Raw genomic sequence first — 27,425 nt, 5'->3', positions numbered from 1 at the left:
TCTCATAGGCTGTGATTCTCAATGGGATCCAACCTCAGGTCCCTTCTCCTTTCGTTCCATCTACACTCCCAGGGCAATTCCTCCATAATCTTGGGTAGATCCTGGTGTGCTGATGACAAATGTCTATATGTAGCAGGCTTAGGGACTGGTCCCCATGGGTGTCTCACAAGCACGGGTCAAAGGCGGGATTCATCATGATAAATGGAATATTTCCTGCCATACTGGTAAACAAAACACATCACAGTCATCAGTAATTGCCACCCCTGATGGTGAGCTGGTGAGCCCTGAGGGAACTCAGGAAGGAAAGACTATCTGCCATCTAGCAGCCATCAGACTGCAGCCACTCCCCATGGTGAACCCTGAGGAAACTCAGGATGTGAAAACACGGATCCCAGCCCCAGACAGGTGAGGTGCATATCAAAGGAATGAGGCCAGACTCTTGCATCTTCCCATACATAGAAAATACCTAAATTCCTTAACTTGAGATGTCTGGTTTTCCTTTAACAATGATCTTTTGATGTTCAGACTACCTGCTCTTTGTTGTAATACTTCTACATGACCTGGCTTCCCTCTTGCCTCCTCAGAGCAGTTCTCTCAGGGTTGAGATGCTGCCTCCTGGGCCTGAAGTCCTAAAAATTCCACTGAATAAAATATAACTCTCAACTTTTAGGTTTTGAATAGTTTTTTAAGTCCACAATCATCTCCCTAGACCTGCTCTCCCTTCAGGGAGCCCATGTCTGACCCCACCTCCCCACCTGTGGCAGAAGATGGGCATTGGCCTCACTTCTTTTTCCTGTTGGTCAGTGACTTTGACCATTGTTTTCAAAGGGTCTCTGCTCTCTCCTCTCCAGCTCTCCTCCCCTGTGACTGTGTCCCCATGTCTCCTGAGTAAGTGGGTGGCCCAATTTTGCTTTCATTTAAAACTATGGTTTTTCTAGTAGTCATGTACAGATGTGAGAGTTGGACCATAAACAAGGTTGAGCTCCAAAGAACTGATGCTTTTGAAATGTGGTGTTGGAGAAGACTCTCGAGAGTCTCTTGGACTACAAGGAGATCAGACCAGTCAATTCTAAAGGAAATCAATCCTGAATATTCATTGAAAGGACTGATACTGAAGCTGAAGCTCCAGTACTTTGGCCACCTGAAGGGAAGAGCCAGCTCATTGGAAAAGACTCTGACGCTGGGAAAGACTGAGGGCAGGAGGAGAAGGGGGCAACAGAGGATGAGATGGTTGGGTGGCATCACCGATTCAATGGACATGAGTCTGAGCAAACTCCAGAAGATAGTGATGGACAGGGAAGCCTGGCATGCTGCAGTCCATGGGGTCACAAAGAGTCAGATACAACTTAGCAGCTGAACAACAACAAATCTATTTCTGACATGGCTCCTCCTGTCCCTTCCTGCCTCAGTGGTCCTCCTTGGCCTTCAGGAAGAAATGCAGACTCCTTAGAACATCATTTCTCCTTAGCTAGATTGCATGTCTGTTAAATCTAAACCTTGTCTTTACTGGGTCCACTGACCTCCTGGGATTTGGCACAGCAGGAAGCCTCCACTGGGGCTTAGCAAAGACTCAGGTGGAGGGACTTCCCTGGTGGTCCAGTGGTTACGACCTCCCCTTCCCATGCAGGGGGTGTGGGTTCAACCCCTGAGCGGGAGCTAAGATCCCACATGCCTTGTGGCCAACACATCAAAATGTAAAACAGAAGTAATATTATACAAATTCAATAAACTCTTTAAAAATGGTCCACACCAAAAAATTCTTTTAAAAAAGACTCAGCTGGATTGAGGAAACATCCCATACATTCAAAAAGTGCATTCCACTCCTGACCCAGGGCTTCTTGAAATGTCAGAGATGAGACCCAGAGGAGACTAGAGGCAAGCAGAAGGGGTCTTTCTTCCTGGGTTACCTGTCTCCTGTGGTTACCTCTACGCTGATCACATCTAGGGAGAGATCCTTCATCTTAGCTTCTTGACGGGATTTGACGTGGGTGATTAACTCCAGGAAGACCCGGCCTCGATAAGCTAAACCATCCTTGACAATGTTGGGAATATTCTATGGTAATAGGAAGGAAAACAGTAGGAAAAGGAATGAGAGAAAAAAGCGGGAAAAGTCTTTCCTGAAACCCCTGTAGCAAAGACAGAGTTGTTCTGTAACTTTCTGCCTTGGGCTGATCACAGTCCCAGGGAGGAATTCCAGAAACTCCAGTCATGGCCATGCCTGGAAACCTCTGGGCCCTGAGCCCTCTTCCATACCTGAGGCCTCCTCTTCCTCTTCATTCATTCTATCTCCAGGCCCACCAAAAGTGCCCTGGTCCTGTAAACCCTTTCTGCTTGGAGGGGACTGTGGTAACTATTAAATTATCCCAGGCTGGCCAATCAGGACAAGCCCTGCCCCCTTGGCAACAGTGATTGGTCCAAGGGGAGCACACATGACCTAGGAAGGCCAATTAGAATGCTTCCTTGGCCTTCCCAATTAGAGGCTACCACGGCCCTGTTCCCATCAGGGAGGCCAGACTGTGGTAGAAACTAATGAGGCCCAGGAAAGAGCAGCAGAGATGAGAGATGGAGTGAGTGTGGGAGAGGCTCCTAAAGGCATTGAGGTCCTGGTTTCTGAGGCTCTTCCTCACTCAGAGGCCTTCCCAGCCCCATTCTCTTCTTTTGCCCATTGGCTTTCTGGTGTTTACCACCATCCTCTCTCTCTCTTTTTTAAATTTTTACTGGAGGATGGTTGCGTTACAATATTGTGTTAGTTTATGCTGTAGGCAAACTATATATCCCCCCTTTTTTGGATTTCCTCTCCATTTAGGTCACCACAAAGCATTGGGTAGAGTTCCCTGTGCTATATAGTAGGGTTTCATTAGTTACCTATCTCATACATGGCAGTGTATATACATCAATCTCAAAATCCCAATCCACCCCCCCACCCCCCCCACCCCCCTTATCACCAGTGTTGAATAACCCAGTGCTTTCCCACATTTACCTGTGCTGTTTCTTTTGCTGCCCATGACCTTTCCACCTGCCCAATCTCTTACCTGAGGTCTCGTCTCAATGCCCCTTCCTTAGTGAATGCCCAGAGCACTCCATCTGCTCCTTTCTTGGGTCACAGCACATGCCTCGGGCTTATGTGGCCCTTTGTGTACAGGCTTCGAGTCCTCTACTGGAGTGTCATGGACAGAAACCAGGGCCTGGGCCTCCCCAGGCATCTCCCAGGCCCTGGTGCCTGACACATGGTTGATTTCACCTCCACTATTCCCTAGAGCTGACATAAGAAGCTTACAGGGTCTTCTTCCTTCATTCTGAAAGGGGCCTTTTTACCCCCACGGAGAGTCAAGAAGCTGGGGCCAAAGCAGGGTAGGAAGCCAGAGTACATTCCTGCAAGGGGAAAGAGGTGAGAGAGGGCGGGCTCGGGTGGGAGAGGTGCAGGAGGCATGGCACGGGGGGCTTGCTTGCCTTCTATTTCAGCTCCAGTGGACGAGATCTGGTTGAGGGACAGGCTGACTGTCCCGATCTCATCATTGCACCTGTTCCTGGGGCTGGAGAGAAACACACCCTGCAGGTGGAGTCCCCAGCCCAGTTCTGATTTCCTCCTCCCTGGTATGTCTTCCAGCCTCCACCCAGTTGCTCACCAGTCCAAGACTCTGAACTTGATGTAGCTGGAGAGGCAGGGAAGCTGCAAAGGGCAAGTGAGAGGGGCAGTGGGTGCCTGCCCAGATGGCCTGGTCTTTGCTGAGACTGGGAGCAGTTGGGAAGTCCCGAGTCTGGGTCAAGGTTTGGCTCTGTTACCAGTGAGCCCAGAGGGACCACTGAGGCTTATGGACCTTTAGCTGGGGGCTCTCCACTGTGTAGGCCCTTTGCCAGGGCCTGGGGAAGGCCTCAGACTGTGTCCTATGATCATTTTATATTCTCATTCTTCAAAATGGTCCCTCATCGCATCAGCTCCAGGAGCCGCGAGATGCGGGTCTACCCAACCATGGAGTCCATGACTGCAGTCCTTACGTGGCCCTTCAGTCTGGAAGGTTTACCAAGCCATCTCACGGGGATGTTGCGGGCCTCGAAAGACTTTCTCACATTTAGCAGTTAACCTTTATTTACTATTTAAATTAAAAAAAATTTTTTTTGGCCACTCAGGGTGGCTTGTCAGATCTTAGTTCCCCAACCAGGGATTGAACCCAGGGCCTGAAGCAGTGAGAGCACAGAGTTCCAGCTGATGGACCAGCACAGAATTCCCTGGCAGTTCATCCCTAAACAGCAGGACATCTGTCTCTTCAGAGAGTAACAATAGCTGCCACTCTGGGGAGGGTTTCCATTGTCCCCAGACTGCCCTGCAAGTCTATGTGGATCACCTCAGTGACCCTTACCTCTACCCCCAACAACTCCAGAAGCCAGGAGCTGTAATCATTCCCATTTCCAGACAGGAACACAGAGGCACATAGAGGCCAAGGTCCTGAAGTTCTTGTGTGCCATGCAGAGCCCTGCCCACTCTGCCATAACCCAGCAAGCTACGACCATCCTTCTTGACTGAGGGGGACTGAGGCCCAGAAAGGGACAGAACCAGGATGGAACCCAAGCTTCTGACACATGGTTGATTTCAGCTCCACTAGGCGAGCTAGTGGGCCCTTCATCCTCACACGTCCCTTGTTCATGGGGCACGGCTGCGGGGTCCTCTGTTCTCCGCTCCCCTTGTCCTTTGCCCCTTGCCATAGTGGCTGAGGGTCAGGGGAGCAGGGGAAATAAAGGACTTTCCATGGACTTCCCTGGTGGTCCAGTGGCTATGACTCTACGCTCCCAATGCAGGGGGCCCAGGTTCAACCCCTGGTCAGGGTACTGGATCCTGCATGCCACAACTAAGATCCAGTGTGGACAAATAAATAAATATATTAAAATACATATAAAAAGAAAGGGCTTTCCCACTGAGCAGCTGTTTAGTAAGCCAAGAGATCACCCTGCTTAAGGAAGGACACTGGAAGTGGAGAGAAGGGGCCCTTGGGCACCCAGGTCTTCCAAAGCACCAAACCCTACAAATTGGTGGAACCATATTTTCATCCATCTTTGAGAATTCTCTTCCCCTTTCCCAGTTCTTTGTTTTGATTCCCCTCTTGTCTGGGGGCCCCTGAACTGCTAACTGGCACAGACCATTGTCAGCAGTGGCCCCTGCAGCCTGCCTTGCTCGGGCCCTGACCAGCTGGTCTCAGATGCCACTGACTGTGCAGGTGGTCATCCTGCCACTTCACAGGGAGGTCCGAAGGCTGGCGACAGGCAGAAGGGCTTCTCTGGTGGTCCAGTTGGTAAAGAATTCGCCTGCCATGCAGGAGACTGCCTGCAATGCAGGAGACCCAGGTTCGATCCCTGGGTCAGGAAGATCCCCTGGAGGAGGGGCATGGCAGCCCACTCCAGTATTCTTGCCTGGAGAACCCATGGAGAGAGGAGCCTGGTGGGCTACAGTCTATGGGGCTGCAAAGAGTTGGACATAACTTAGCGACTGAACTGCCTGCAACAGTCAGGCCACCCCCCAAACAGCCCCAGCTCTAGAGAGAGACTGCATCTACAGGAAATGGGTGAGAGTCTGGGGGTATTTGGACATCTTCAAACATGGAAGGCCTTTTCAGGGATGGGGGGCCTGCCCCTCCTCCACTGTTTTCCAAGCCCGGAGGAAGCTGAACATGAGCGAGGACGTGCAAGGCCTGAGCATCCACAGGGCATCCGAGGGTTCCTGTCCTGAGCCTCATCACGGCCAGCACAGGGGGAGAGAGCAAGGGCGCGGGAAGGACTAGGTCCTTTAAGAGTCTAGAAAATCGCCCAAGAAGGTAGGGATGGAGAGAAACAGTTAAAAATGCTGACTCACAGAGAAATAGATGGAGATGTTTCTGGGAGAAGCAGGGAGAAGGGTCCACAGAAAGGAAGAGGGGATCTCCTTTGCTAATTTCACATCACACAAATGTAAGATATGTTGGTGGTGGTAGTGTCGAGTTGCTAAGTGGTGTCCAACTCTTTGCGACCCCATGGACAGCAGCACACCAGGTTCCCTCTGCCACCCTCTCTCCTTCTGCCTTCAATCCTTCCCAGCATCAGGGTCTTTTCCAATGTAAGGTTAAAGGACAGCGAAACGCTCTCTGGGCAGCCAAACGAGTGCCACACAAAGTTCTACACACTCACACGAGAGTGCTCAAGTCCTCTCTCAGATTGCTGACTCGTATTTTACACACAGTTTTTACAAGCCTGGCATGGAGTCAAAAGTCAGTCAAAGCTCTCGCAGGGCTTGGAGAAGACTGGCATCCACACTGCTGACAGGAGACTGAGAAGGACTGGAAAGCTGTAGAAATCAGACTAAAAGCCCCACCATGCTGACACCATTTAATATAGTCACAAACAGCCCCACGCTGCACTAGCCTAGTACATAACTATGCTCTTGTGGGGCCTCTGAAGCCGTCAACAAAGAGATACAACTGTATTCAGGGCACTTTGCTTAGAAGATAAGAAAATGCATAGTACAATTTAGAATGGGTCTTGAAAGTGTTTTTTTTTTTTTTTTTTTTTAAGAGAAAGGGCATGTTTAAGCTCTCTGGAAAGTTCAATCTTAGGGCCCATTCATTTCACTTTTTTTCTAACCTGAACTTGATCATTAGTTCAAATCATCTGGGTCATTTATTGGTTTCCCTTTATTTTTGGCTTCACAGCACAGCTTGCACTTGCAGGATCTTTGTTCCCTGATGAGGGATCGAACCCAGACCATCAGCAGAGAAAGTGTGGAGTCCTTACCACTGGACCACAAGGGAATTCCCCCCATTCATTTCAAGTAAAGTTCACTGTAATATGTCCTGGGCTTCCTCATGCTCCCTATAAAGCAGAACCCCCTGCCCCCTCCCACCCCTAACTTCCATCACATGCCCCTTACAAAGACCCCTTCTGTTTGTGGGGGGGTGAGGAAGAGAAAGCGTGATGAAAAAGCAATACCTGAATCCGGAAGGTCAGGATCTGGTTCCATATCGGGCTCTCGGTTTGGGTCTGCACATGTGTCTTGAGCTGGGAATATCCCAAAGAAATATCAGTCCAGCCTCCCTCCACTGGCCTCACCTCCCAGCCCTTCTGGTCCAGCCTATGGGTGGACCCTGTCTGCAGCACAGAGCTGGTCATGGGAGTCCCTGGTCCAAAGACACTTTGACAACTTCTCATCAGCTACAACTTCAGTCCTTTGAGTAGCTATCTAGATCCAGACTCCTTCATATTTTCCCTCAAATCAGCTTTCAATTGATTTAACTTTTAAATAGAGGGTTGCTGCTGCTGCTGCTGCTAAGTCGCTTCAGTCGTGTCCGACTCTGTGCCACCCCATAGATGGAAGCCCACCAGGCTCCCCCGTCCCTGGGATTCTCCAGGCAAGAACACTGGAGTGGGTTGCCATTTCCTTCTCCAATGCAGGAAAGTGAAAAGTGAAAGTGAAGTCGCTCAGTCGTGTCCGACTCTTCACGACCCCAGGGACAGCAGCCTACCAGGCTCTTCCGTCCATGGGATTTTCCAGGCAAGAGTACTGGAGTGGGGTGCCATTGCCTTCCCCGAAATAGAGGGTTACTAACTCTATTACATGAGTGCAAACATGTTACTTTTGTTATAGAAATTCTAAAATCCCAACAAATAGTCAGCGACAATGATATTGATGGCATACTCCTTTTCAAAGTATCACCTGACTTTATTTTTAACCCTAGCCTTATTCTAAGCAATCATGTTGGTAAAATCGAGGGTTAATTGGACTGGTTAAACTTTTTCATACACTCTAAGAAAAATATAGAAATATTAACATTTCTGAAAATACGTGTGCCTCTCCCAGCCAACAGTATCTCACCTACTTCCAGAGTACCAAACCACTCACTGGGAAATAAGTACCGAGTGTGGTGCTCTTAAAATACGTCCACACTCTCTTTGGTATGCTCCCCTTCAAAAGGTGGACACTATCTCCCTCCCTATGTGTCTGGGCTAGATTTAATGACTTCTTCTAATAGGTAAGATATGGTAGAAATGATGCTCGATGAATCTTGAGACAAATCTATTTAATTTCAGCCCAGAATTCCCCAAATTGGAACACAGGGTCCTTTTTTTTTTGCCCATGACATCCATCAGCATGTGCTCAGAGAGCTTCAGGGAACATTACTCTTGCCCAGAACCTCCCATGTCTAGATGCAGAGACTGAGGTTCAAGGGGCTCAGTGACAGTTTCAGTGGTGTGCACTTGCGGACTTGTTGTCTCATTCACTGGTCCACTCATCTGTGCATTTCAATGTTTGGTTTTCGGTGGGCATCTTCTCCCCTCAAGGCACTAGGCACAGCTCTGGGACCTGGGCCAACTAAGCCACGGCCTCCACCTTCACAGAGACCCTCCCTGGTCCCATGGAGTCTCATCACTCATAAATGGGATATGACTCCAGGCGTCCTGGGCTCCGACCCAGTCCTTTCCTCCATGCTGTTTTTTTCTAGGTGCCAATGTCTCTAAGCTTCAGACCGTTTTTATGCTTACCTTTTCCCCAATTAGTTCCACCTCCAACATAGGACTCACAGAGTAGTGTTTCTCTAAGAATAAGAAGTTAAAAGATTTCTGTGGCAGCATTATTTTTTCAGGAGGAGGAGATGGAGAAGAGACAGGACCTCCTAATGAAGACGCTCTGTCATAATTTGGTTTCATGCCCCCTGGGCAGACCCCTCCCACTTTCGCTCTGTTCCCCTGTGCCACTGTGTGTCCTGGCACACAACCGGGGTGGGGGCTGGCACAAGGAACCTTGACTATGGGCATTAAGTACAGGTCAGGGGCGCGTGGCCCATTTTAAAGGCGCCTTCATAAAACCATTCTCGGTGGGTTTCAGCCTCCCCCTCCCCCCACCCCAAATCTTAAGGTCAAAATGGAACTGGGGAGCCCTATGAGAAACCAAGGTGGTCCCCGGTAGAGAAGCTCAGGGCTGCTCCCGCCCCCGCCCCGACTGACTGAGGTGGAGGTCCTCGGCGCAGTAGATGAAGAACTGTAGGTAGGCTATGCTGATGGGCACCACCGACGACTTGAAGATCTGGGTGTCCGTGTCCTCAACCCTATAGATCAGTTTTTGGTCGACCTGGAGAGACCAGAATGCTGATAGGGTTAGAGTCACAAGGAGGTCACAGGCCACCAGATTCGGCTGGTTGGTTGGGGTGGGGATGGGCTGCCTGGAAGCGACACAGTGAACAGGGAAAGCCTGTGAAGAGCGGTGGCTGCTTGCGGGCTGGGGGTGGTCACCCACGGAAGCAGCCGGGCTAACAAGTGCTCCTGAGGTGTGGGGGGCAGCCTCACCGGTGCCTGGTCTCCCACACCGAGGGCACAGATGGTGACTTTCAGGTAGCCTCTCACACCACTGTTGCGTTCGTTTGGCTGGCAGAGGCCAAGCCATTTCCTCAGGAGTGTGTGACCTGGAGAGGCAGGGAGCCCGTGGGAGACCAGCCTCCAGTTCCCCCCGTCTCCCCTGGAACCAGTCTTTGCTTCTGTAGTGGGGGCAGGTGTGTGGAAAAGTGTCTCATATATTCTGGTTTCCACCCAGGGGCAGAGGGAAATGGGACTCACTTCTTTGTGCTTAGTTATTCAGTCGTGTCCAACTCTTTGCAATGCCATGGACTGTAGCCTGCCAGGCTCCTCTGTCCATGTGATTTTCCAGGCAAGAATACTGGAGTGGGAAGCCATTTCCTACTCCAGGGAATCTTCCCAACCCAGGGATCAAACCTGCATCTCCTGCATTGGCAGGCGGATTCTTTACCCGATGAACCATTGGGGAAGCCATAAAAGTACAGTATCATTAAGCAAAAGCCATGAAGTACAGTCAAATGTTGTCAAGTACAGAAAATAACTCACACCCTCTCCCCCCCACCATGTTGAATACACAGGAATTTTGAGATGATTTCAGCACCTGACTGCTTTTTCTCAGAAGACACTCACATTTCCAACAGTGGTTACCTACCTGGACAGTTGTAGATGAACCCAATATCTGTCTGAAAACACAGGAGTAGAGAAAGGACTAGTTAGGATCTCCAGCCAAGATTTGTAATAACCAACCAGCTTGATGACAATTCATGTACTTTGCTGTTGTCACATTGCTAAGTTGTGTCTGACAGTTTGTGACCCCATGAACTGCAGCACGCCAGGCTTCCGGGTCCTTCACTATCTCCCGAAGTTTGCTCAAACTCATGTCCATTGAGGCAGTGAAGCTATCTAACCATCTCATCCTCTGCCACCCCCTTCTCCTCTTGCCCTCAGTCTTTCCCAGCATCAGGGTCTTTTCCAATGAGTCGGCTCTCATGGGCTTGTCCCGCCCTGGCTCCTTTCATCTTTACAGCAACCTGGAAGTTGGCCCACTGTAATCTCCACTCTACAGAGGCAAATGTTGAGTTTGAGCCAAGAGCCCAAAGTCTTACAACTAGTAAGTAAGGAGGTTTGGGTTGAAAGGACCCTGACCACCACCAGCACGCTGACAAACACAGCCTTGTCCTTCCCTACGCCTGTGGAGGAAAGTGTTTATCCCACCCTGGGGAAGAGGACGACTGAGGAGCTGGCCAACAGACTGTGGGTTTTCCTCTTTCCCTGGAGATAGGTGTTCTGTTTGCTTGTTTTGATGTGGACCATTTTTAAGGTCTTTATTGAATTTGTAACAACACTGCTTCAGTTTTGGTTTTGGTTTTTTGAAGCATGTGGAATCCTAGCTCTCCAACTAGGGATCTAACCTGTGTTCCCTGCGGTGGAAGTGCAGAGTCTTAACCAGTGGACCGCCAGGGAAGTCTCTATGCTCATCATCTTGATTGTGATAATGGTTTCAAATACACATTTGAAAATGTATCAAATTATACATTTAAAATGCTTATATATCATTGTATGTCAATTATATCTCAATAAAGCTGCTGCTGCTGCTAAGTCACTTCAGTCATGTCCGACTCTGTGCGACCCCAGAGACGGCAGCCCACCAGGCTCCCCCGTCCCTAGGATTCTCCAGGCAAGAACACTGGAGTGGGTTGCCATTTCCTTCTCCAATGCATGAAAGTGAAAAGTGAAAGTGAAGTTGCTCAGTCGTGTCCGACTCTTAGCGACCCCATGGACTGCAGCCCACCAGGCTCCTCCGTCCATGGGATTCTCCAGGCAAGAGTACTGGAGTGGGGTGCCATTGCCTTCTCCACTCAATAAAGCTGGAAGAAAACAAACCAAAACAAAACTTATTCACCTCGAATGGGCAATAGATCTAGGCAGTGATCATCAATAGCTGTTAACAACAAAGAAAGAGACCGGCAGTCATTCTGTGCCTGTCGGTGACGTCATCTTGACGAATAATTGGCCTAAGTCTGATCCAGCCTCAGACAGCAAGCACCTGGGCGGAGGATCCTGAGATGTGAGCCGCTGGAGGCACAGTCAGCAAAATCCAGACTGAGGGAAAACTCTGCGGAACAAACTATCCAGTTGCTTCAAGAAATAAATGGCCAGACTTCCCTAGTGGTCCAGTGCTTAAGAATCCACCTTACCATACAGGGAACACAGGTTCGGTCCCTCGTGGGGGAACAAAGATCCCATGTGCTGTGGGGCAACCAAGCCCATGAGCCACAATTACTGAGCCCTCATATCACGACAGAGTCTGCAAGCTACTCTGAAAGTGCTTGCACGACACAATGAACATCCTGAGTGCCAAAACTGAGACCTAAGGCAGCTGAATAAATAAATATGAAAAAAAAGAAAAAGAAATGCAAAGAAAACTAGGGTGCAGGATCAACTGAATAAAATACACCTAAAAATGCATTTTGATCAACTGCAATATGCGCACTCGGTTTGGATCCTGATTTGAATAAACTGTAGAAGGAATTCATGAGACAATTAGGGATATTTGAACACTGACTAGATATTTAGTGCTAGCCAGGAATTATAAAGGTGTTTAGATGTTGTCATTATATTTAATTATGCTTAATAAGGTCTGTATGTTTTTGAAATAGGTAATGAAATATTTTAAAGTAAAATGATATGTCTGAGATTTGATTCAAAATATTTAGGTTGATACAAAGCAATTGCAGTTTCGGGCCATCAATTTTAAATCAGTCATATCAGACTCTCTGCAACCCCATGGACTGTAGCCCACCAGGCTCTGTTGTTCATGGGATTCTCCAGGCAAGAGTACTGGAGTGGGTTGCCATTTTCTACTCCAGGAGATCTGCCCAACTCAGAGATCCCCAACCATTCCAGAATCTCTTAATTCCTAGGCCTGTGCTGCTTCTTTGAGAGTTAGTTGCGGGAGGGGCAGGTTATGAACACTCACATGCTTATTACAAGTTGTGAGAAAGAAACCTTCCTTTGACTTGTCCTAAATTTGCCTTTCCCAAGGGTAGGGCCCTTTCCCAAGAGTTGCCAGATTTAGTAAATAAAAATACAGATGCCAGTTTAAATTAGGAATACAGATAAATAATGACCTTTTTTTTAGTAAACATAGGTCCCCAGCAATATTTCATGAAGAGCCATGAAATACTGGGGACATACTTACATTTAAAAAGTACCTGTTGTTTAAGATTAAAAATTTCCAGGGCCTCCTGGATTTAACCTGGCAACCCTACCTTTTGGTTAGCCCTTCATGATTGAGTGAACGTTCCTCATTTCTCAACCTGGATCTTTCCCAAAGCAAATCTTTTCACTCTGTCCTCAGGGGCAGTCTTTCTCCAGGTTTTCCAACAACTGGTTGACCTTTTGGATCCTCTGTTTCCATTTTCAGGAGACAGAGATGTGAGCTGTGTCCATAAATATTCAAAGTGTGGGGGAATCAAGGTGGAACCCAGCATTCTCATAAATGTTACATACTTTAATCCTCACAAAAATCCTGTGGGTATGTTATTATCCCCATTTTACAGATGAGCAAGTAGAGGCTCCGAATAACTTGTCTAAATCATCCAGTGGGTAGGTGGATCCACAGCTGGATCTTCCTGCATGAAAATCCAAGTCCTTTTCCCTAGCCTGGAGCAAGTAGCCCTGGGTGGGTCTCTGTAACTATTTCACCAAACCTCCTCCTCCATCCAGTGCTCACTTGGAATCTCCCGATCTCTGCGTTGAATCTCATCACTGAGGAATTCATCACCTGCAGGGAGTTCCCAGAAAGATTTGTTATTTACAACCCTGATTTCCCGAACCCCATGGGAGGGATCGGCAGGGTACATCTGGGCTCTCCAGGACTGACTCAACTTCCTAATGACTGACACTTCCAAGTAGTGTTTCTCATTTAATTCTCAGAGGAGCCCTGAGAAGCTCAGATTTTTAGTCCCACTTTCAGGATGAGGAAATTGATCCAAGAGGTCAATTCCCTTGGTCTCCACAAAGCAAACTTGCTCTCAGCTTTCTCCTCTGCATCCTGTCTTGGCTGTTTCCTAAGAACTCTTCAAGGGAGAAGCCTTGCTCTCACTAGCCCTGTGCTGGACACATAGGAGGCATTTGATAAATACAAGTTCCTCATTGTTACTGGGCTCCCTGGGGTCGGAGAATGGAACGTCTCATTTGGAAGGGACGTTTGAGGGGTCCTTTGGTGGCATGAAAATCCTGGTACATGGGAAAGGGTTGCTTTGTTCACCTTGGAGCTAAGCTCAGGGCCTATCAGTTGGCATTTCATAACATTCATTGAATGAACGAATAAATGGATGGATGGATGGATGGATCGGGCGGGCGTCTGGCTGCTAGGGTGAAGAAGGTGGCAGAGATGCTGCCTTGGGGTCAGAAAGACCATCCTGTGTGACTCTATCTCTACAGATGGGGCTGGAGGGGAGTGAAGAACTTTTCAGAATTGAGATGGGACAAGAAAAGTGAACCCGTCTTGCCTGGCTCCTCACCTGGATTAAGATAATCTCATCGAAGAACTTCATAGGAGCCTCATAAAAATTCTGAAAGAAGATCTGAAGTAGAGAGAATGGAAGGGGGTGGGGGTGGGAGTAGGAAACATGTCTCCTTCACGTCCCCCAGGGACTGAGCAAGCCTGAAGCCTCCAACTAAGAGACTTCTGCCTTCGTTTGCCCATTCCGGTGACCTTCAGCTCCTTACCACCAGCGTGCTCCACTTGCAGAAGCAGAGGCCCACCAGGTCCTAAAGGATGTTTTATCCAGAAAAGGGTGGTGTAGGGGATCCCTGGAGGGCCTGGGAACAGCTCAGAGCCCATCAAACTGCCCTGGGACGGTGATGAAAATGTCCTCCTCTTTCTAGATGGCCCTTTCTGTCCACCACACCCCCACTCCCTGGTGCAGCCAGAACCTCCTCCCCCCAGAGCAGGCCTGGCCCTGTCACTCTCCTACTTGAGTCCCTCCATGGCTCTCAAGTCCCATCCAAGATGAGGCCCCAGCACATTTTGCAGGCTTACCTACGGCCACCCCCCCGTCCCAGCTCCACCCATGTCTAGTTTTGCCAACCAGCCCTACTGTTTCTTCCTTCCAGGTCTCTGAGAACACAATTCCTTTTTCCTGAATTATCTTTCTCCATCTTGTCCCTCTTTCCTTGGTAGACTCTTCCTTCAAGGTTTCAGGAGACTTTTCTGAGTCCTCTCCACCCTCTGTTCCCTGCCCCCACTGTGCTTCTCTTTTTTTCTTTGGTGGTCTAGTCACAAATTAATTCAGTGCCTATTTATGGAGTTCTTATTGCACCCGTCATGATGCCAGGATGGGAGGCCCCAGCGGCGGCAAAGTCAGCATTGTTGTTGTTCAGTCGCTCAGTCGTGTCCGGCTCTTTGTGACCCCATGGACAGCAGCACGCCAGGCTTCCCTGTCCTTCAACAACTCCCAAAGCTTGCTCAAACTCATCCTCCTGCTTTCAATCTTTCCTAGCATTGAAGTCTTTTCTAATGAGTCAGTCCTTCGCATCAGGCGGCCAAAGTATTGGAGCTTCAGCTTCAGCATCAGTCCTTCCAATGAATATTCAGGACTGATGTCCTTTAGGATTGACTGGTTTGATCCTCTTGCAGTCCAAAGGATTCTTGAGAGTCTTCTCCAGCGCCATAGTTTGAAAGCATCAATTCTTCAGCACTCAGCTTTCTTTATGGTCCAACTCTCATATCCATACCTGACTACTAGAAAAACCATAGCTTTCAGCTATGCAAACCTTTGTCAGCAAAGTGATGCCTCTGCTTTTTAATACAGAGACATTGAATTTGTCTAGGTTTGTCACAGCTCTTCTTCCAAGGAACAAGTGTCTTTTAATTTCATGGCTGTAGTCACCATCAACAGTGATTTTGGAGCCCAAGAAAAGAAAGTCTGTCACTGCTTCCACTTTTTCCCCTTCGATTTGCTGTGAAATGATGGGGCCGGATTGCTATCACTTCTACATGGGGCCTGCACTTTCTGGTTGCATCAGCGGCCCTCCCAGATCTTTATCCCCCAGGCCCTGCCCCCCCAGATTCCTGTCTCCCCAGATCTCTGTCCCTCACATCCCTGTCCACTGCAGTCTTGCCCCATCGTCATCACCTATGTGTCCACGTGCTATGCTCTCCATGGTGTTTGACCATCTGTGCCCAGTTTTGTGGGACAAACAAATGAAAGCAGCAGAGTCGGGGAGCAAGCTCGCCGTCCACCAGCAGGAAATGCCTAGCCCTCGGCCGGCCCCTATGACCCAAGTGCCCCATTCAGCTCTGAAGGGCATGGGCCACCCACCTCATTGAAGAAAGGGTTGTTCCCCATCTTGATCCGTGAGTGGTGCTGGTGGCCTCCGATGACCACCTTCACCACTGGCTTGATGTCGTTGCCCATCAGCTGCCGGGCTTCAAACACCTGCACTCGGACCTGCAGGGGAGAGACCAGGGGAAACTGACTTTGGGGGTCCAGGCTCCTATTTGTCAAGGGGGACTCTTCTCTGAAAGAACAATATGTTCTGGTAAGAAGCATCTACTGCCGATAGAAAGGGGCCCCAAAGCCCTGAGAAGGCTCTGGTTCCCTCTGTTTCTTCCTATGGGAACTGTCACCTCCACTTTGCCTTTTCACTTTGGGTGCACACAGGGTTTACTGAGTGGGAGGGACTTGTTACAGAATAGGGTCGAACATTTCTCAGTTGCTGTTGTTCCGTTTTGCTTGTTTTAAATATTGATTTGACCACACCAAGTCTCAGTCATGGCATGTGGGATCCTTAGTTGCAGCATGTGGGTCTAGTTCCCCGACCAGGGATTGAACCTGGGGCCCCTGCACTGGGAGTGCGGAGTCTCAGCCACTAGACCACCAGGGAAGTCCAGTATATTGTCTTTTATACTTGTGATCTTTTTACAGAACTGAACACTTTATTTATTTTTATTTAATTATTCATTTTTTACCAGAGATAAGGAAGTTTATTTCATTGTGATAAAAGGACCAGTTAATGATGACATATAAAGATTATAAACATTTTTGTTTATACCCTGACAACAGATCTTCACAATATATGAAGCAAAAACTGATAGAAGTATAAAGAGAAAGAAACAAAAACTCTTCTCTCCATTGATACAACAGGTAGGCAGAAAATCATCATGGTATAGTACATTTGAATAGCACTATCAATCAACTGGCTTCCCCAGTGGCTCAGCGGTAAAGAACCCACCAGCCAAGGCAGGAGACTGGGTTCCATCCCTGGGTCGGGAAGATCCCCTGGAGAAGGAAATGGCAACCCACTCCAGTATCCTTGCCTGGAGAATCCCATGGACAGAGGAGGCTGGTGGGCTACAGTCCATGGAGTCGCAAAAGAATTGGACATGACTTAGAGACTAAAGAACAACAACAATCAATCAACTTGATCTGATGGACATTTATAGACTATTTGATCCAACAGTGGCAAAATGCAAATTATTCTTAAGTGTGCACAGAATATTTACCAAGAAACACCATATTCTGGTACATAAAACATGTTTCAATAAATTAAAAAAATAATCATTCAGGTTATGGTTTGCTTTTTTTTTTTACCATAATGGTATTAATTTATTTTATTTTTTCAGTGTTTGTTGGAGAATAGTTGCTTTACAATGCTGTGTTGGTAGGCACTGAACATTTAAACTTCTCTGCAGTTGAATCTATGATCTGTACTTCTTCTGCTCTCCTGAGACTCAGTGAAGGGCCTCACCTGGAAGTGCTGAGGCTTTGGGGACAGAGCCTTGTGCACTGTGGCGCTGGGAAACATCAGCTTCTGCTTGGCCGCCTCTTGAGCTGTTATGGCCAGGAGGTCTTCATCGCCTGGGGAAACAGCCCAGGGTGGGCTCTCATGGGGGGAGAGCAGGATACTTGGGGGCATGTCCCCCCTTTCATCGTTCTGTCCCCAGTGTCCCCAGTGCTAACTAAAATCACAGCCAAGAGGCCCTGGTAAGGGCGCATGTCCTCCCAGAACCCTCCATGGTCCCCACCTACCCTCGGTACCCCTGGCCTACTGTACATGGGCGGGGCACGCTCTGGGGAACGGTCATCCTTGCCTCCTTCTGCAGCCCGTTGGAGGCTGAGTCTTATGTCTACGGTGACAAGTAGACATACTGGGGAGGTGTCCGGAGAGCTCACAATCCTATAGGCCTCAAGGCTTGGGTCTCCAAGATCCCCAAGAGCCCATCCAGCTATGGTTGGAGAAGGGCAGGGCTCAGCCCCGTGGAAGTACATACCGGTCTTCTCGATATCCTTGTAGGTCACAAGGGCTGCCTGTAAGGTGACGGCGCACTGCAAGGCAAAGGCAGGAGCTGTAAGGCCCTGCAGTCGTCGGCAAGATTACGGCGCTGCAACCTGGCCCGTCGTGGCAGGACGCACACCCAGCCATCCTGGGCGGAGCGATGCTGACCACGGCACAGGGCCCCACCGGGGGGACTGTGCAGTCTGCGGTGGAGGGAGGTCATGAACCGATGGGGAGAGAGCAATGGGTCACTGCAGACGGGGCTGAAGAACAGAGGAGGCGTGCGGCAGTGGTGGTGACAGAACAGAATGCCGCAGGGTGGGGAGCAGAGAGAGGTGACTTGGGGCCAGTCTGGAACCACTGATGCTAAACTCCTAGCCCAGCATCTCATGACGCCTGTGGGAACTCCAGCAAACACCCAATTGACCTCCTGCCTCCAAGCGCCCTCACTGTTCAGCCATCGTCAGAATTGACCCCTGAACACCCTAAGGGCCCTAAGCTATCAGAGTAAAGTCACAGCGTATCCTCGTAAATCCCGCAAGGCCCTTCCCTTCCGGCCCCTGGCCGCTGCCCAATCTCCGCTCTCCCACACTCAGGCCCTCTCCGCCCCTCCCCCAGTGCAGGCAGCCCACCCCCCTGAACACGCTGGCTGCCTTTTGTCCCTCCAGCCTCCACACAAGCACCTTATATTCCTGCCAGGGGCTGTCTTTCTTTCCTATCTGTTGGGCAAACTCATGTGCTGCTGTGCTTAGTCGCTCCATCATGTCCGACTCTTTGCGACCACACGGACTATAGCCCACCAGGCTCACCTGTGCATGGGGATTTTCCAGGCAAGAATATTGGAGTGGGTTGCCATGCCCACTTCCAGGGGATCTTCCCAACCCAGGGACTGAACTTCTGTCTCCTGAATTTCAGGCGGATTCTTTACCATCTGAGCCACCATGGCTCTCCTTAAAAACCATCTATAGGGCTTCCCTGGCGGCCCAGTGGTTAAGAATCCTCCTGCCAATGCAGGAGACACAGGTTTGACCCCTGGTCCAGGAAGATCCCACATGCCGAGAAGCAATGAAGCCCGTGCGCCACAGCTATTGAGCCTGTGCTCCAGAGCCCGGGAGCAGCAACTACTGAAATGCCAGTGCCCTAGAGCTGGTGCTCTGCAACCACAGAAGCCATGGCAATGAGCAGCCTTCACGCTGCAACTAGTAGCCCTTGCTACTCTCTAGTTGAGAAAAAGTAGAAAAAAGCCTGCACAGCAACCAAGACCCAGAACAGCCAAAAATAAATAAATAAAACCACATAAAAAATTTTTTTTCATCTATAAAAGTGGAACTCTGACCTACACTCTGTAGCAATCAGCTCAGGACACGAACCTGATACTTCCAGTAACCAGCCCAGGAAGTCAGTTTGCTGTGAGTCGGACCTACAGAAAGTCAGACCACCAGCTCTAGCGACAAACAGCCAGGACTTGATTAATAACCGACGAATCCCTTAATTTTGTTCCCACTTTTAGCTCAGGGCCAACGGGAGAAAGCCAAATATATACCCCTAAGCAATCACATAGGGTGCTCAGCTTCTAGTTGGTCCACTTACAGCTCCCCTCACATCAACAGCCTCCCATCAGGACATACCTGAAGTCTTCCCTTTTTTCTACCATTGAGTTTTCTCACTCCTCTGCCTGCCTTTGTGTCTCTGTCAAATCCAAGTGCTGACTCCCTTGTTATATCTGCTGTTGTTGTTTAGCCGCAAAGACGTCCGACTCTTTTGCGACCCTATGGACTGTAGCCCACCAGGCTCCTCTGTCCATGGGATTTCCCAGGCAAGAATACTGGAGCGGATTGCCATTTCTTTCTCTAGGGGATCTTCCTGACCCAGGGATCGAATCCGTGTCTCCTCCATTGTAGGCAGATTCTTTACCACTGAGCCACCAGGGAAGCCCCTTGTTATATATTAATAGCAAGCTCTGAATAAATCGCCTTTGCTTATTCTCATCTGGTTGGTCTTCATCACCTCCTCTGTAAAGCCTTTCATGTTCTATCAAGTGAAATCATTCCTTCCCTCCTGACCTCAGTGAAGTAGCTTTACAGACCCCAGTACACATGTGCTGGAGCGCTTGCCATGTGAGTGACAACAGATGTGGGCTTCGTTCAAGTTTGTATCCCAGACCTAGCACAGTTGCTGACCTGCAGACAACTGGCTGAATACTGATCTCAATGGGTGGATGAAGGGTAGAGGGGTGAGTCGGTACATGGAGAGTGTCATGGAACTTGGGGAGATGATGACAAGTGTGATGGGGTCCCCCAGGGTAGAAAATGTTCTCTGGGTTGGGGGGACACTGAGACACTGCTGCAGTGCATGACCCAGCTTCATCAGCTGCCCCCACTCCTTCAGCCACCCTCCCTGGGGCCCGACCCACCTCTGTGGGCATCATGGAATGGTTGAGCAGGGTTAGGTCATTCACAAAAAGGATCTTTCTTGGCTTTTTCACCAAGGGCTTGAGCAGTACTGTGGCCATGCCAATGAACCTGGGGAGACAGGGAGCAGGTGTGAGATCCTGAGCCAGGTGTCCTTCTCAGTCTCAGGCATAGCTTTACCCCGGGATGTCTTTTCCCTCCTTGAGGCTGTGCTGTCCAGACAGAAGGAAGGATGCGGTGATGCGGAGCACCCACAAGAGGGCGCAGGACTCTCAACTCTCTGGGAACTGGCTTGGGGGCTTCCTTGCCAGGGGGCACCCTAGTTACTGGCTCTGCCGTGCTGTGCTCAGCCCCTTTCCAGAAGCTCTGCTCCCACGCTCCTCTGGAACAGGACCTGTGCTAAGGAACAGCTGATTGGACCAGGACGTGGGCATCTGACCAAAGCTGGGCCAATCAAATTCTCTGTCCTAGGAATTTTGACCTGGGATGCCATAGCTCAGTCTCAGTAGGGCACTAGAATGGGGCTGTGATAAGAAACCAGTGTTGGGCAGAAAGAAACAGGTTTGATATCTTGTGTCTTCAAAAGAGACAGAAAGCTCCTGAGTCCCCACTTTCCTAATTCTGTTTGATCTGTCTATCTATAATCCTAGTCTTGATACCTTTTTTTTTTTTTTGGTATTAGCTGTCTAGAGTGGGTTCTAGTCTTTGCATCTGAGTGAGTTATGGGTTAGAGACTGGAGACACAGCATTTGCTGTAGATTTGGTCAGAGAATCAGGCTCCTCCTGCCTCTCTCTGGGGGAGCCTTACCTTTCCTTCTTCACTGAGCCCATGTCTCGAAGGGTGATTTGCAGGAAAGAGTCCTTCTGCAGCGGGTGGTTCCAGAGGTGCCAGATGAGCGTCTGGGGGAGTCACGGAGAAGTCAGTACCCTCCCTCTACCCCTCCCCCTTCCCATCCTTCTAGGAAATGAGAAAAGATGCAGGTGAAGGTCTGGCGCTGTGTTTCTCTTGAACTGAGGACTCTCCCTCAAGTCCAGTTTCCTAAGAGGAGGCATTTGTTACCTTCACCCAGGAGCTGGGCATCCTCCCTGAGCTCCTAGAGCTTAGCTGCAGTACTGGGGGCTTGTTAGTAGTTAAGGGGCTTGGGAATCAGGTGGTGAGACGAGGATGGATGGGAGATGAGAGGGGATCCTGCAGGAGCCCTGTCTCTGGAAACATCAGGATGGCTGGTTGGACAAGCTGAGTCCCTCCCTAGGGTGAGGGAGGAAGGCCAAGAGCTCTGAGCAGCTGTGGTTTCAGTGGCCCTGAGACCCCACACAGCCTTTTCAGCACAGAGGCTGCTCACAGGGCAAGATGCTCCAGCCATGGGAAGGCTGATGAGGCCCCTGTCTCCTCCCTAGACTTCTGAGCATAGTCAGTCTGGACTCAGCCTGAATGCTGGGCTTGTCATGGTCTCATCTGGGCTTGCCCTGATGTGTTTTACCTCATTCCACACGGGGTGATTGCCCTCCACCTCACGAGTTGTCCTCTTGACATCTGAAAAGACACCAAGGGGCCAGCATATGCGATAGGATATGTTTCAAAGTCTAGGTTCGAGTGAGCAAAGAGAGGTCAGACTCTCTAAGAAAACATCCAGTCTACATTGGCAGATGTGATGTGGCACTGATTCTAACTTAGAAGTTTTCTAAATTTCTCACATTTTGTTAAGAGTGACATCACCCCCATGTGACAGATTTATGTGTTCATTTTCCTCCTGGGTACACAGTTCCCAGTCATCTCGCACCAGGGTGGGGCGGGGTAACTCGTTCTGGCCAATGGAGTGTGGGAGCGATACTTAACTGCTGCCTGGATTGGCTCCTGAAGCTTCCCACGAGAGTGTCCATTCCCCTCCCCACTCCCATGTCCACTGTCTGCGGGCAGAGCGATGCCTGGTGACTCTGCAGCCACCAGCAACAAGCAGCTAGTCCCCAATCTACTGTTTGGAGGAGTCATTCAGGATTGCTGCCTGATCTGTACCATCAACGTTAGACTTGGTTGTAAGCAAGAGGTGAACTTCTGCTGTGTTAAGACACCGGGATTTAAGGGTTCTGTTGTTACCGTTGAGTAACAACCAACGGTAAAGCCAGCATACCCTGAGACATCCTAAAACATCTCTAATGGGTTGAAAGGTCTTTATCCACTACAATTTGTCTTCTCCAGAAACATCTTTAACAAAGAACAGTCAGTCCATAGCCCTGCAAAGAACCCCTAAATTGGTAAATCTGAGATTCTTCCCAAGAAACAAATATGTGTGTGAGGGCATGGTAACCCACTTCAGTATTCGTGCCTGGAGAATTCCATGGACAGAAGAGCTTGGTAGCCTACAGTTAATGGGGTTGCAAAGAGTTGGACATGTAGCCATTCACTGGAAAAAATGAAGGCAGAGAAGTCATACTAAGAGAAATCGTAGCAATAAGGATGATAAATTTGAAAGACCCGGATGATGTCTATCTCGCCTTTTGGTCACATGGCATCTTTTACATAGTAGGGCACCAATGGGTCTAGTTTGCACTGGACACGTTGCCTCTTGGGGGTCCTGGCTCTTACCTCTGAAGTACACGGACACGCAGGGTCTGGGTGGGGGGCTTAGGGGTGGGCTAATCTTGGCCGACTGCATGATAAGCCGCAGCATCTTCCCCACCTACTTCTCAATGTCCTTCTCAGGCAAAACTTCCTGCAAGGAGCACCTTGGTCCGGGGCTTCTCCTAGGGCTTATAGAGTGAGTAAGGTCTGTTGCTTAGCAACAGAGGTGATGTCACAAAGGCCGGTGGTTCTTGATTCTGGAGAGGAATGAAGAAAATGGAAAGACGAAGAAGTCAGGGCATGATGAGGCCAGTGGCTTCAGGTGACCAGGGCTGTAGAAACAAAACAACTTGACTAAGTTTCATTTCCCCTTCCCATTTTCTTTTCTCTCTCGTTCTTACTGTTCTTCTAATTTCAAGATCAGGAAAAAGGGGAATACGTTCTCTTTATACAAGCAAGATATCTGGACTGAATCATTGCCAAAGTCACACTGTTTCCATAAGAAAATAGAGAAGGAAAGTGAGTTGAGAAAAGGAATAGGTAACTCAAAGATGATTTCAGTGGTGTTTCAGAAGTCCTTCCTAATGTGGAAGCAAACATCGAGGCCTCCCTTTTTCTAAAGAGGACATGGGTTTAGATAGTGAGTCTTTCTTTAACCAAACTATCTTACTCATTAACAAATTCCTATGCCAGCCAGCTGGGTTTGTAAGGTTAAAGAAAACTCTCTAAAGAAAAATCTCACTGACAATATAATCTTGTTGTGGTATCTTGCTTGCTCTCAAGGCCTCTCAGAATGAGAATGGAGCAGGTCATTGCTCTTGTTGTCCCTAAGCTTTTTCTACTTTAGGATTGATCATTATATAACCTACATCTAATTATGTCCAATAGTTAGCATGAAAAAAAAATTTTTGTCAATTTATTTATTTGGCTGTGCCGGGTCTTAGTTGCAGCATGCGAACTTACTGACTTTTTTTGTTTGTTTTTTGATGTGAACCATTTTTAAAGTCTTCATTGAATTTATTTTATGTTTCGGTTTTTTGGCCACAGGGTATGTGGGATCTTAGTTTCCTGATCGGGGATGGAACCTGCACCCCTTGCATTGGGAGTGGGGAGTCTTAGCCACTGGACCCCCAGGGAAGTCCCATTAGCATAAAAATTAATGAATGGTTTAAAAATGTGTATTAATTGATGAAACAATTTAGCACTAAGCTTACTACGCATTCTAAAACATGCATAGCATTCAAAGAACAACAACAATTAAAAAAAAACAAACTGGATGTGTGATTATGGTGCTAGGATTGCTTTTAGTCTTCCTGACAGTTTTTCTTGAAATCTAACAATGACACAATGCTTGTTGCTTTGTGAAAGATTTTCCAAACTAATCATGACACAAAAGCAAACCCGGTAAAGGAAGAGGTTGATAGATTTGATCACATAGAATTTAAGATTCTTGTATAGAAAAAAGACAAATATCAAGGTAGGGAACATCTGCAACAGTTCTTATAATTCAATAAGAAAAAGATGAATACTTCAGAGTGAAATGGGCAAAGTTTAGATTAGAGGATTGCCCAAACAGATTAAAAAAAAAAAAGATGCAAAAACAAATTCACCCTATTTACTAATTAGAGAAATGCAATGAGATACTATTTGTCATTTTGCCAAATTGGACACAGAAGTCCCCCAAACAAGAAAAATATGTTAAAAAAAGTTCAAGCTCATTAATAAGCAAAGAAATACAATAAGATACTATTTATCACCTCCCCGATTGGCAAAGAATAAAAAAAAAAGATTAACTTGGTGTGCTGAGGAAGGAAGAAGGGGCAGAGAAAACATATCAGTTCATACACTGCGCTGATCAGACATAAAGAGAAAAAAACAGCAGAATGCTGGAGCAAAGTAAGTGCCAGGGCAAGAGAATTAAGGGTGGTGAAAGACGAACCAAAGCCTGCCCTTTTCCTGTCATCCTAATAATATTAACCTCTCTATCTCTGGTATATTGAAATAACATCTCTTGAATCTTTCACTTTAAGAGATTATCTACCAAGTCAGTTCTTTTACATCATCTTTCACTCCTTTCCCATCTCCCAGCTTCTCTTTCCCAAACTTTCCAACTCATCACTTTTAGACTTTATCTACCCTGGAGGAGGGCATGGCAACCCACTCCAGTATTCCTGCCTGGAGAATTCCATAAACAGAGGAGCCTAGCGGGCTAACATACAGTCCATGGGGTCACAAAGAGTCAGAAACAACTGACTTGCCAGGCAGGCACCGTTGTTTATCTGCATATTTAACTTATATGCAGAGTACACCATGAGAAACGCTGGACTGGATGAAGAAGCACAAGCTGGAATCAAAATTGCCGGGAGAAATATCAATAACCTCAGATATGCAGATGACACCACCCTTATGGCAGAAAGTGAAGAGGAACTCAAAAGCCTCTTGATGAAAGTGAAAGTGGAGAGTGAAAAAGTTGGCTTAAAACCCAACATTCAGAAAACTAAGATCATGGCGTCTGGTCCCATCACTTTATGGCCAATAGATGGGAAAACAGTGACAGACTTTATTTTTTTAGGCTCCAAAATCATTGCAGATCACAATGACTGTAGCCATGAAATTAAAAGATGCTTCCTCCCTGGAAGAAAAGTTATGACCAACCTAGACAGCATATTAAAAAGCAGAGACATTACTTTGCCAACAAAGGTCTGTCTAGTCAAAGCTGTGGTTTTTCCAGTAATCGTGTATGGATGTGAAAGTTGGACTATAAAGAAAGCTGAGCACTGAAGAATTGATGCTTTTGAACTGTGGTGTTGGAGAAGACTCTTGAGAGTCCCTTGGACAGCAAGGAGGTCCAACCAGTCCATCCTAAAGGAAATCAGTCCTGAATATTCATTGGAAGGACGGATGCTGAAGATGATAATCCAATACTTTGGCCACCTGATGTGAAGAACTGACTCATCTGAAAAGACCCTGATGCTGGGAAAGATTGAAGGCAGAGGAGAAGGGGATGACAGAGGATGAGATGGTTGGATGGCATCACCAACTCAATGGACATGAGCTTGAGTAAACTCCGGGAGTAGGTGATGGACAGGGAGGCCTGGCGTGCTGCAGTCCATGGGGTTGCAGAGTTGGACACGACTGAGTGACTGAACTGAACTGTTTATCACACACGATGACAGGTTTATTACACCTACCTTTCCTGCAACCTGTTTTCATTCATATCTCATTTGGGGGCTAAATCTATACTGTATTCAGTATTTTCTTTTTATGATAATGCATTTTTTTCACCGGGCTTTCCGGTGGCGCAGAGGTAAAGAATCTGCCTGCCAGTGCAGGAGACTCAAGAGAGGCAGGTTCAATCCCTGGGTGGGGAAGCTCCCCTGGAGGAGGGCATGGCAACTCACTCCAGTATTCTTGCTGGGAGTATTCCATGGACAGAGGAACCTGGCGGGCTACAGTCCATGGGGTTGCAAAGAGATGGACACCACTGAAGCAACTAAATACAACCACGAAGTCTAATCTCTGCCTTGAGGGCAGCACTGCCTCGCTTTAACTTCTTAAGGGTAGGGCCATCTTGACACATCTTTGCAGAGACCAGCAAGCAGCACTCCACAAATTATTTATTTTTAATAGTTTTTTTTTTTTAGAGCAGTTTTAGGCTCAGAGCAACTTTTAATTTTTACATGTATTTTTATTGTGGCTGTTTCTTGAGTAAATTCCTTTTTTTTTTGTTTTAAGTATTGTTGCTTTACAGTATTGTGTTAGTTTCAGGCATGCAGCATAAGGAGTAAATTCCTAAGGAACACAACCTGGTAGGTAAGGGATGAGCTTTGTGGAGTGGAAAGTAGGTTGCCCTGCCTCCCGCCCTGGCCAGGCAACCTACAAAGCAACAGTGGGGGACAGCGAGAATAGGGGCCACGGGAGCCAGCCTCCTCCCTCACCCTCACTTTCCCTGCTGAAGATGCAAGAACCCATGCTCCGGACCCTGTGTTGTCTGCAGGCAAGGCCCGCATGCGTTCTCAATTCAGTTCAGTTCAGTAGCTCAGTCGTGTGATCCCATGAACTGCAGCACATCAGCCTTCCCTGTCCATTACCAACTCCTGGAGCTTACTCAAACGCATGTCCACTGAGTCGGTGATGCCATCCAACCATCTTCTCCTCTGTCCTCCCCTTCTCCTCCTGATTGGCTAGTTGGATCCCCTTGCAGTCTAAGGGACTCTCAAGAGTCTTCTCCAGCACCACAGTCCAAAAGCATCAATTCTTCAGTGCTCAGCCTCCTTTATAGTCCAACTCTCACGTCCATACATGGCTACTCCAAAAACATAACTTTGATTAGACAGACCTTTGTTGGCAAAGTAATGTCTCTGCTTTTTAATACACTATTTAGGTTGGTCATAACTTTTCTTCCAAGGAGCAAGCATCTTTTAATTTCATGGCTACAGTCACCATCTGCAGTGATTTTGGAGCCCAACAAAAAGTCTCTCACTGTTTCCATTGTTTCCCCATCTATTGGCCATGAAGTGATGGGACCACATGCCATGATCTTAGTTTTCTGAATGTTGAGTTTTAAGCCAACATTTTCACTCTCCTCTTTCACTTTCATCAAGAGGCTCTTTAGTTCTTCTTTGCTTTCTGCCATAAGGGTGGTGTCATCTCCATATTCGAGGTTATTGATATTTCTCCCGGCAATCTTGATTCCAGCTTGTGCTTCATCCAGCCCAGCATTTTGCATGATGTACTCTCATATAAGTTAAGTAAGTAGGGTGACAACATATAGCCTTGACGTACTCCTTTCCTGATGTGGAACCAGTCTGTTGTTCCATGTCCAGTTCTAACTGTTGCTTCTTGATCTGAATACA

The 27,425-nt window shown here is 48.1% G+C and overlaps 1 protein-coding gene across 1 annotated transcript in view; it reads right to left on the bottom strand.

Moving 5' to 3' along the window:
- FER1L5 (fer-1 like family member 5) overlaps positions 1-22,798 on the bottom strand; it is a 47,245-nt gene extending 24,447 nt beyond the window's left edge. Inside the window, exons 1-18 of the mRNA XM_045162410.1 lie at positions 22,594-22,798; positions 21,491-21,543; positions 20,818-20,909; positions 20,012-20,120; positions 17,594-17,648; positions 17,071-17,180; positions 15,642-15,770; positions 13,839-13,901; positions 13,046-13,096; positions 9,962-9,992; positions 9,304-9,419; positions 8,965-9,088; positions 8,503-8,555; positions 6,952-7,020; positions 3,627-3,670; positions 3,451-3,533; positions 3,278-3,372; positions 1,925-2,053 (exon numbers count right to left, since the gene is read on the bottom strand). Coding sequence (XP_045018345.1) covers positions 1,925-2,053; positions 3,278-3,372; positions 3,451-3,533; positions 3,627-3,670; positions 6,952-7,020; positions 8,503-8,555; positions 8,965-9,088; positions 9,304-9,419; positions 9,962-9,992; positions 13,046-13,096; positions 13,839-13,901; positions 15,642-15,770; positions 17,071-17,180; positions 17,594-17,648; positions 20,012-20,120; positions 20,818-20,909; positions 21,491-21,543; positions 22,594-22,678 — 1,491 coding nt within the window. The 5' untranslated portion in view covers positions 22,679-22,798. The remainder of the gene's footprint in view (positions 1-1,924; positions 2,054-3,277; positions 3,373-3,450; positions 3,534-3,626; positions 3,671-6,951; positions 7,021-8,502; positions 8,556-8,964; positions 9,089-9,303; positions 9,420-9,961; positions 9,993-13,045; positions 13,097-13,838; positions 13,902-15,641; positions 15,771-17,070; positions 17,181-17,593; positions 17,649-20,011; positions 20,121-20,817; positions 20,910-21,490; positions 21,544-22,593) is intronic.
- Positions 22,799-27,425: the final 4,627 nt, after the last annotated feature.

Source organism: Bubalus bubalis, chromosome 12 (genome assembly GCF_019923935.1).
Source record: "Bubalus bubalis isolate 160015118507 breed Murrah chromosome 12, NDDB_SH_1, whole genome shotgun sequence".
Lineage (NCBI taxonomy): Eukaryota > Metazoa > Chordata > Mammalia > Artiodactyla > Bovidae > Bubalus > Bubalus bubalis.
Note: the sequence above shows the minus strand (reverse complement) of the source record. Positions and strands in the feature narration are given on the sequence as shown.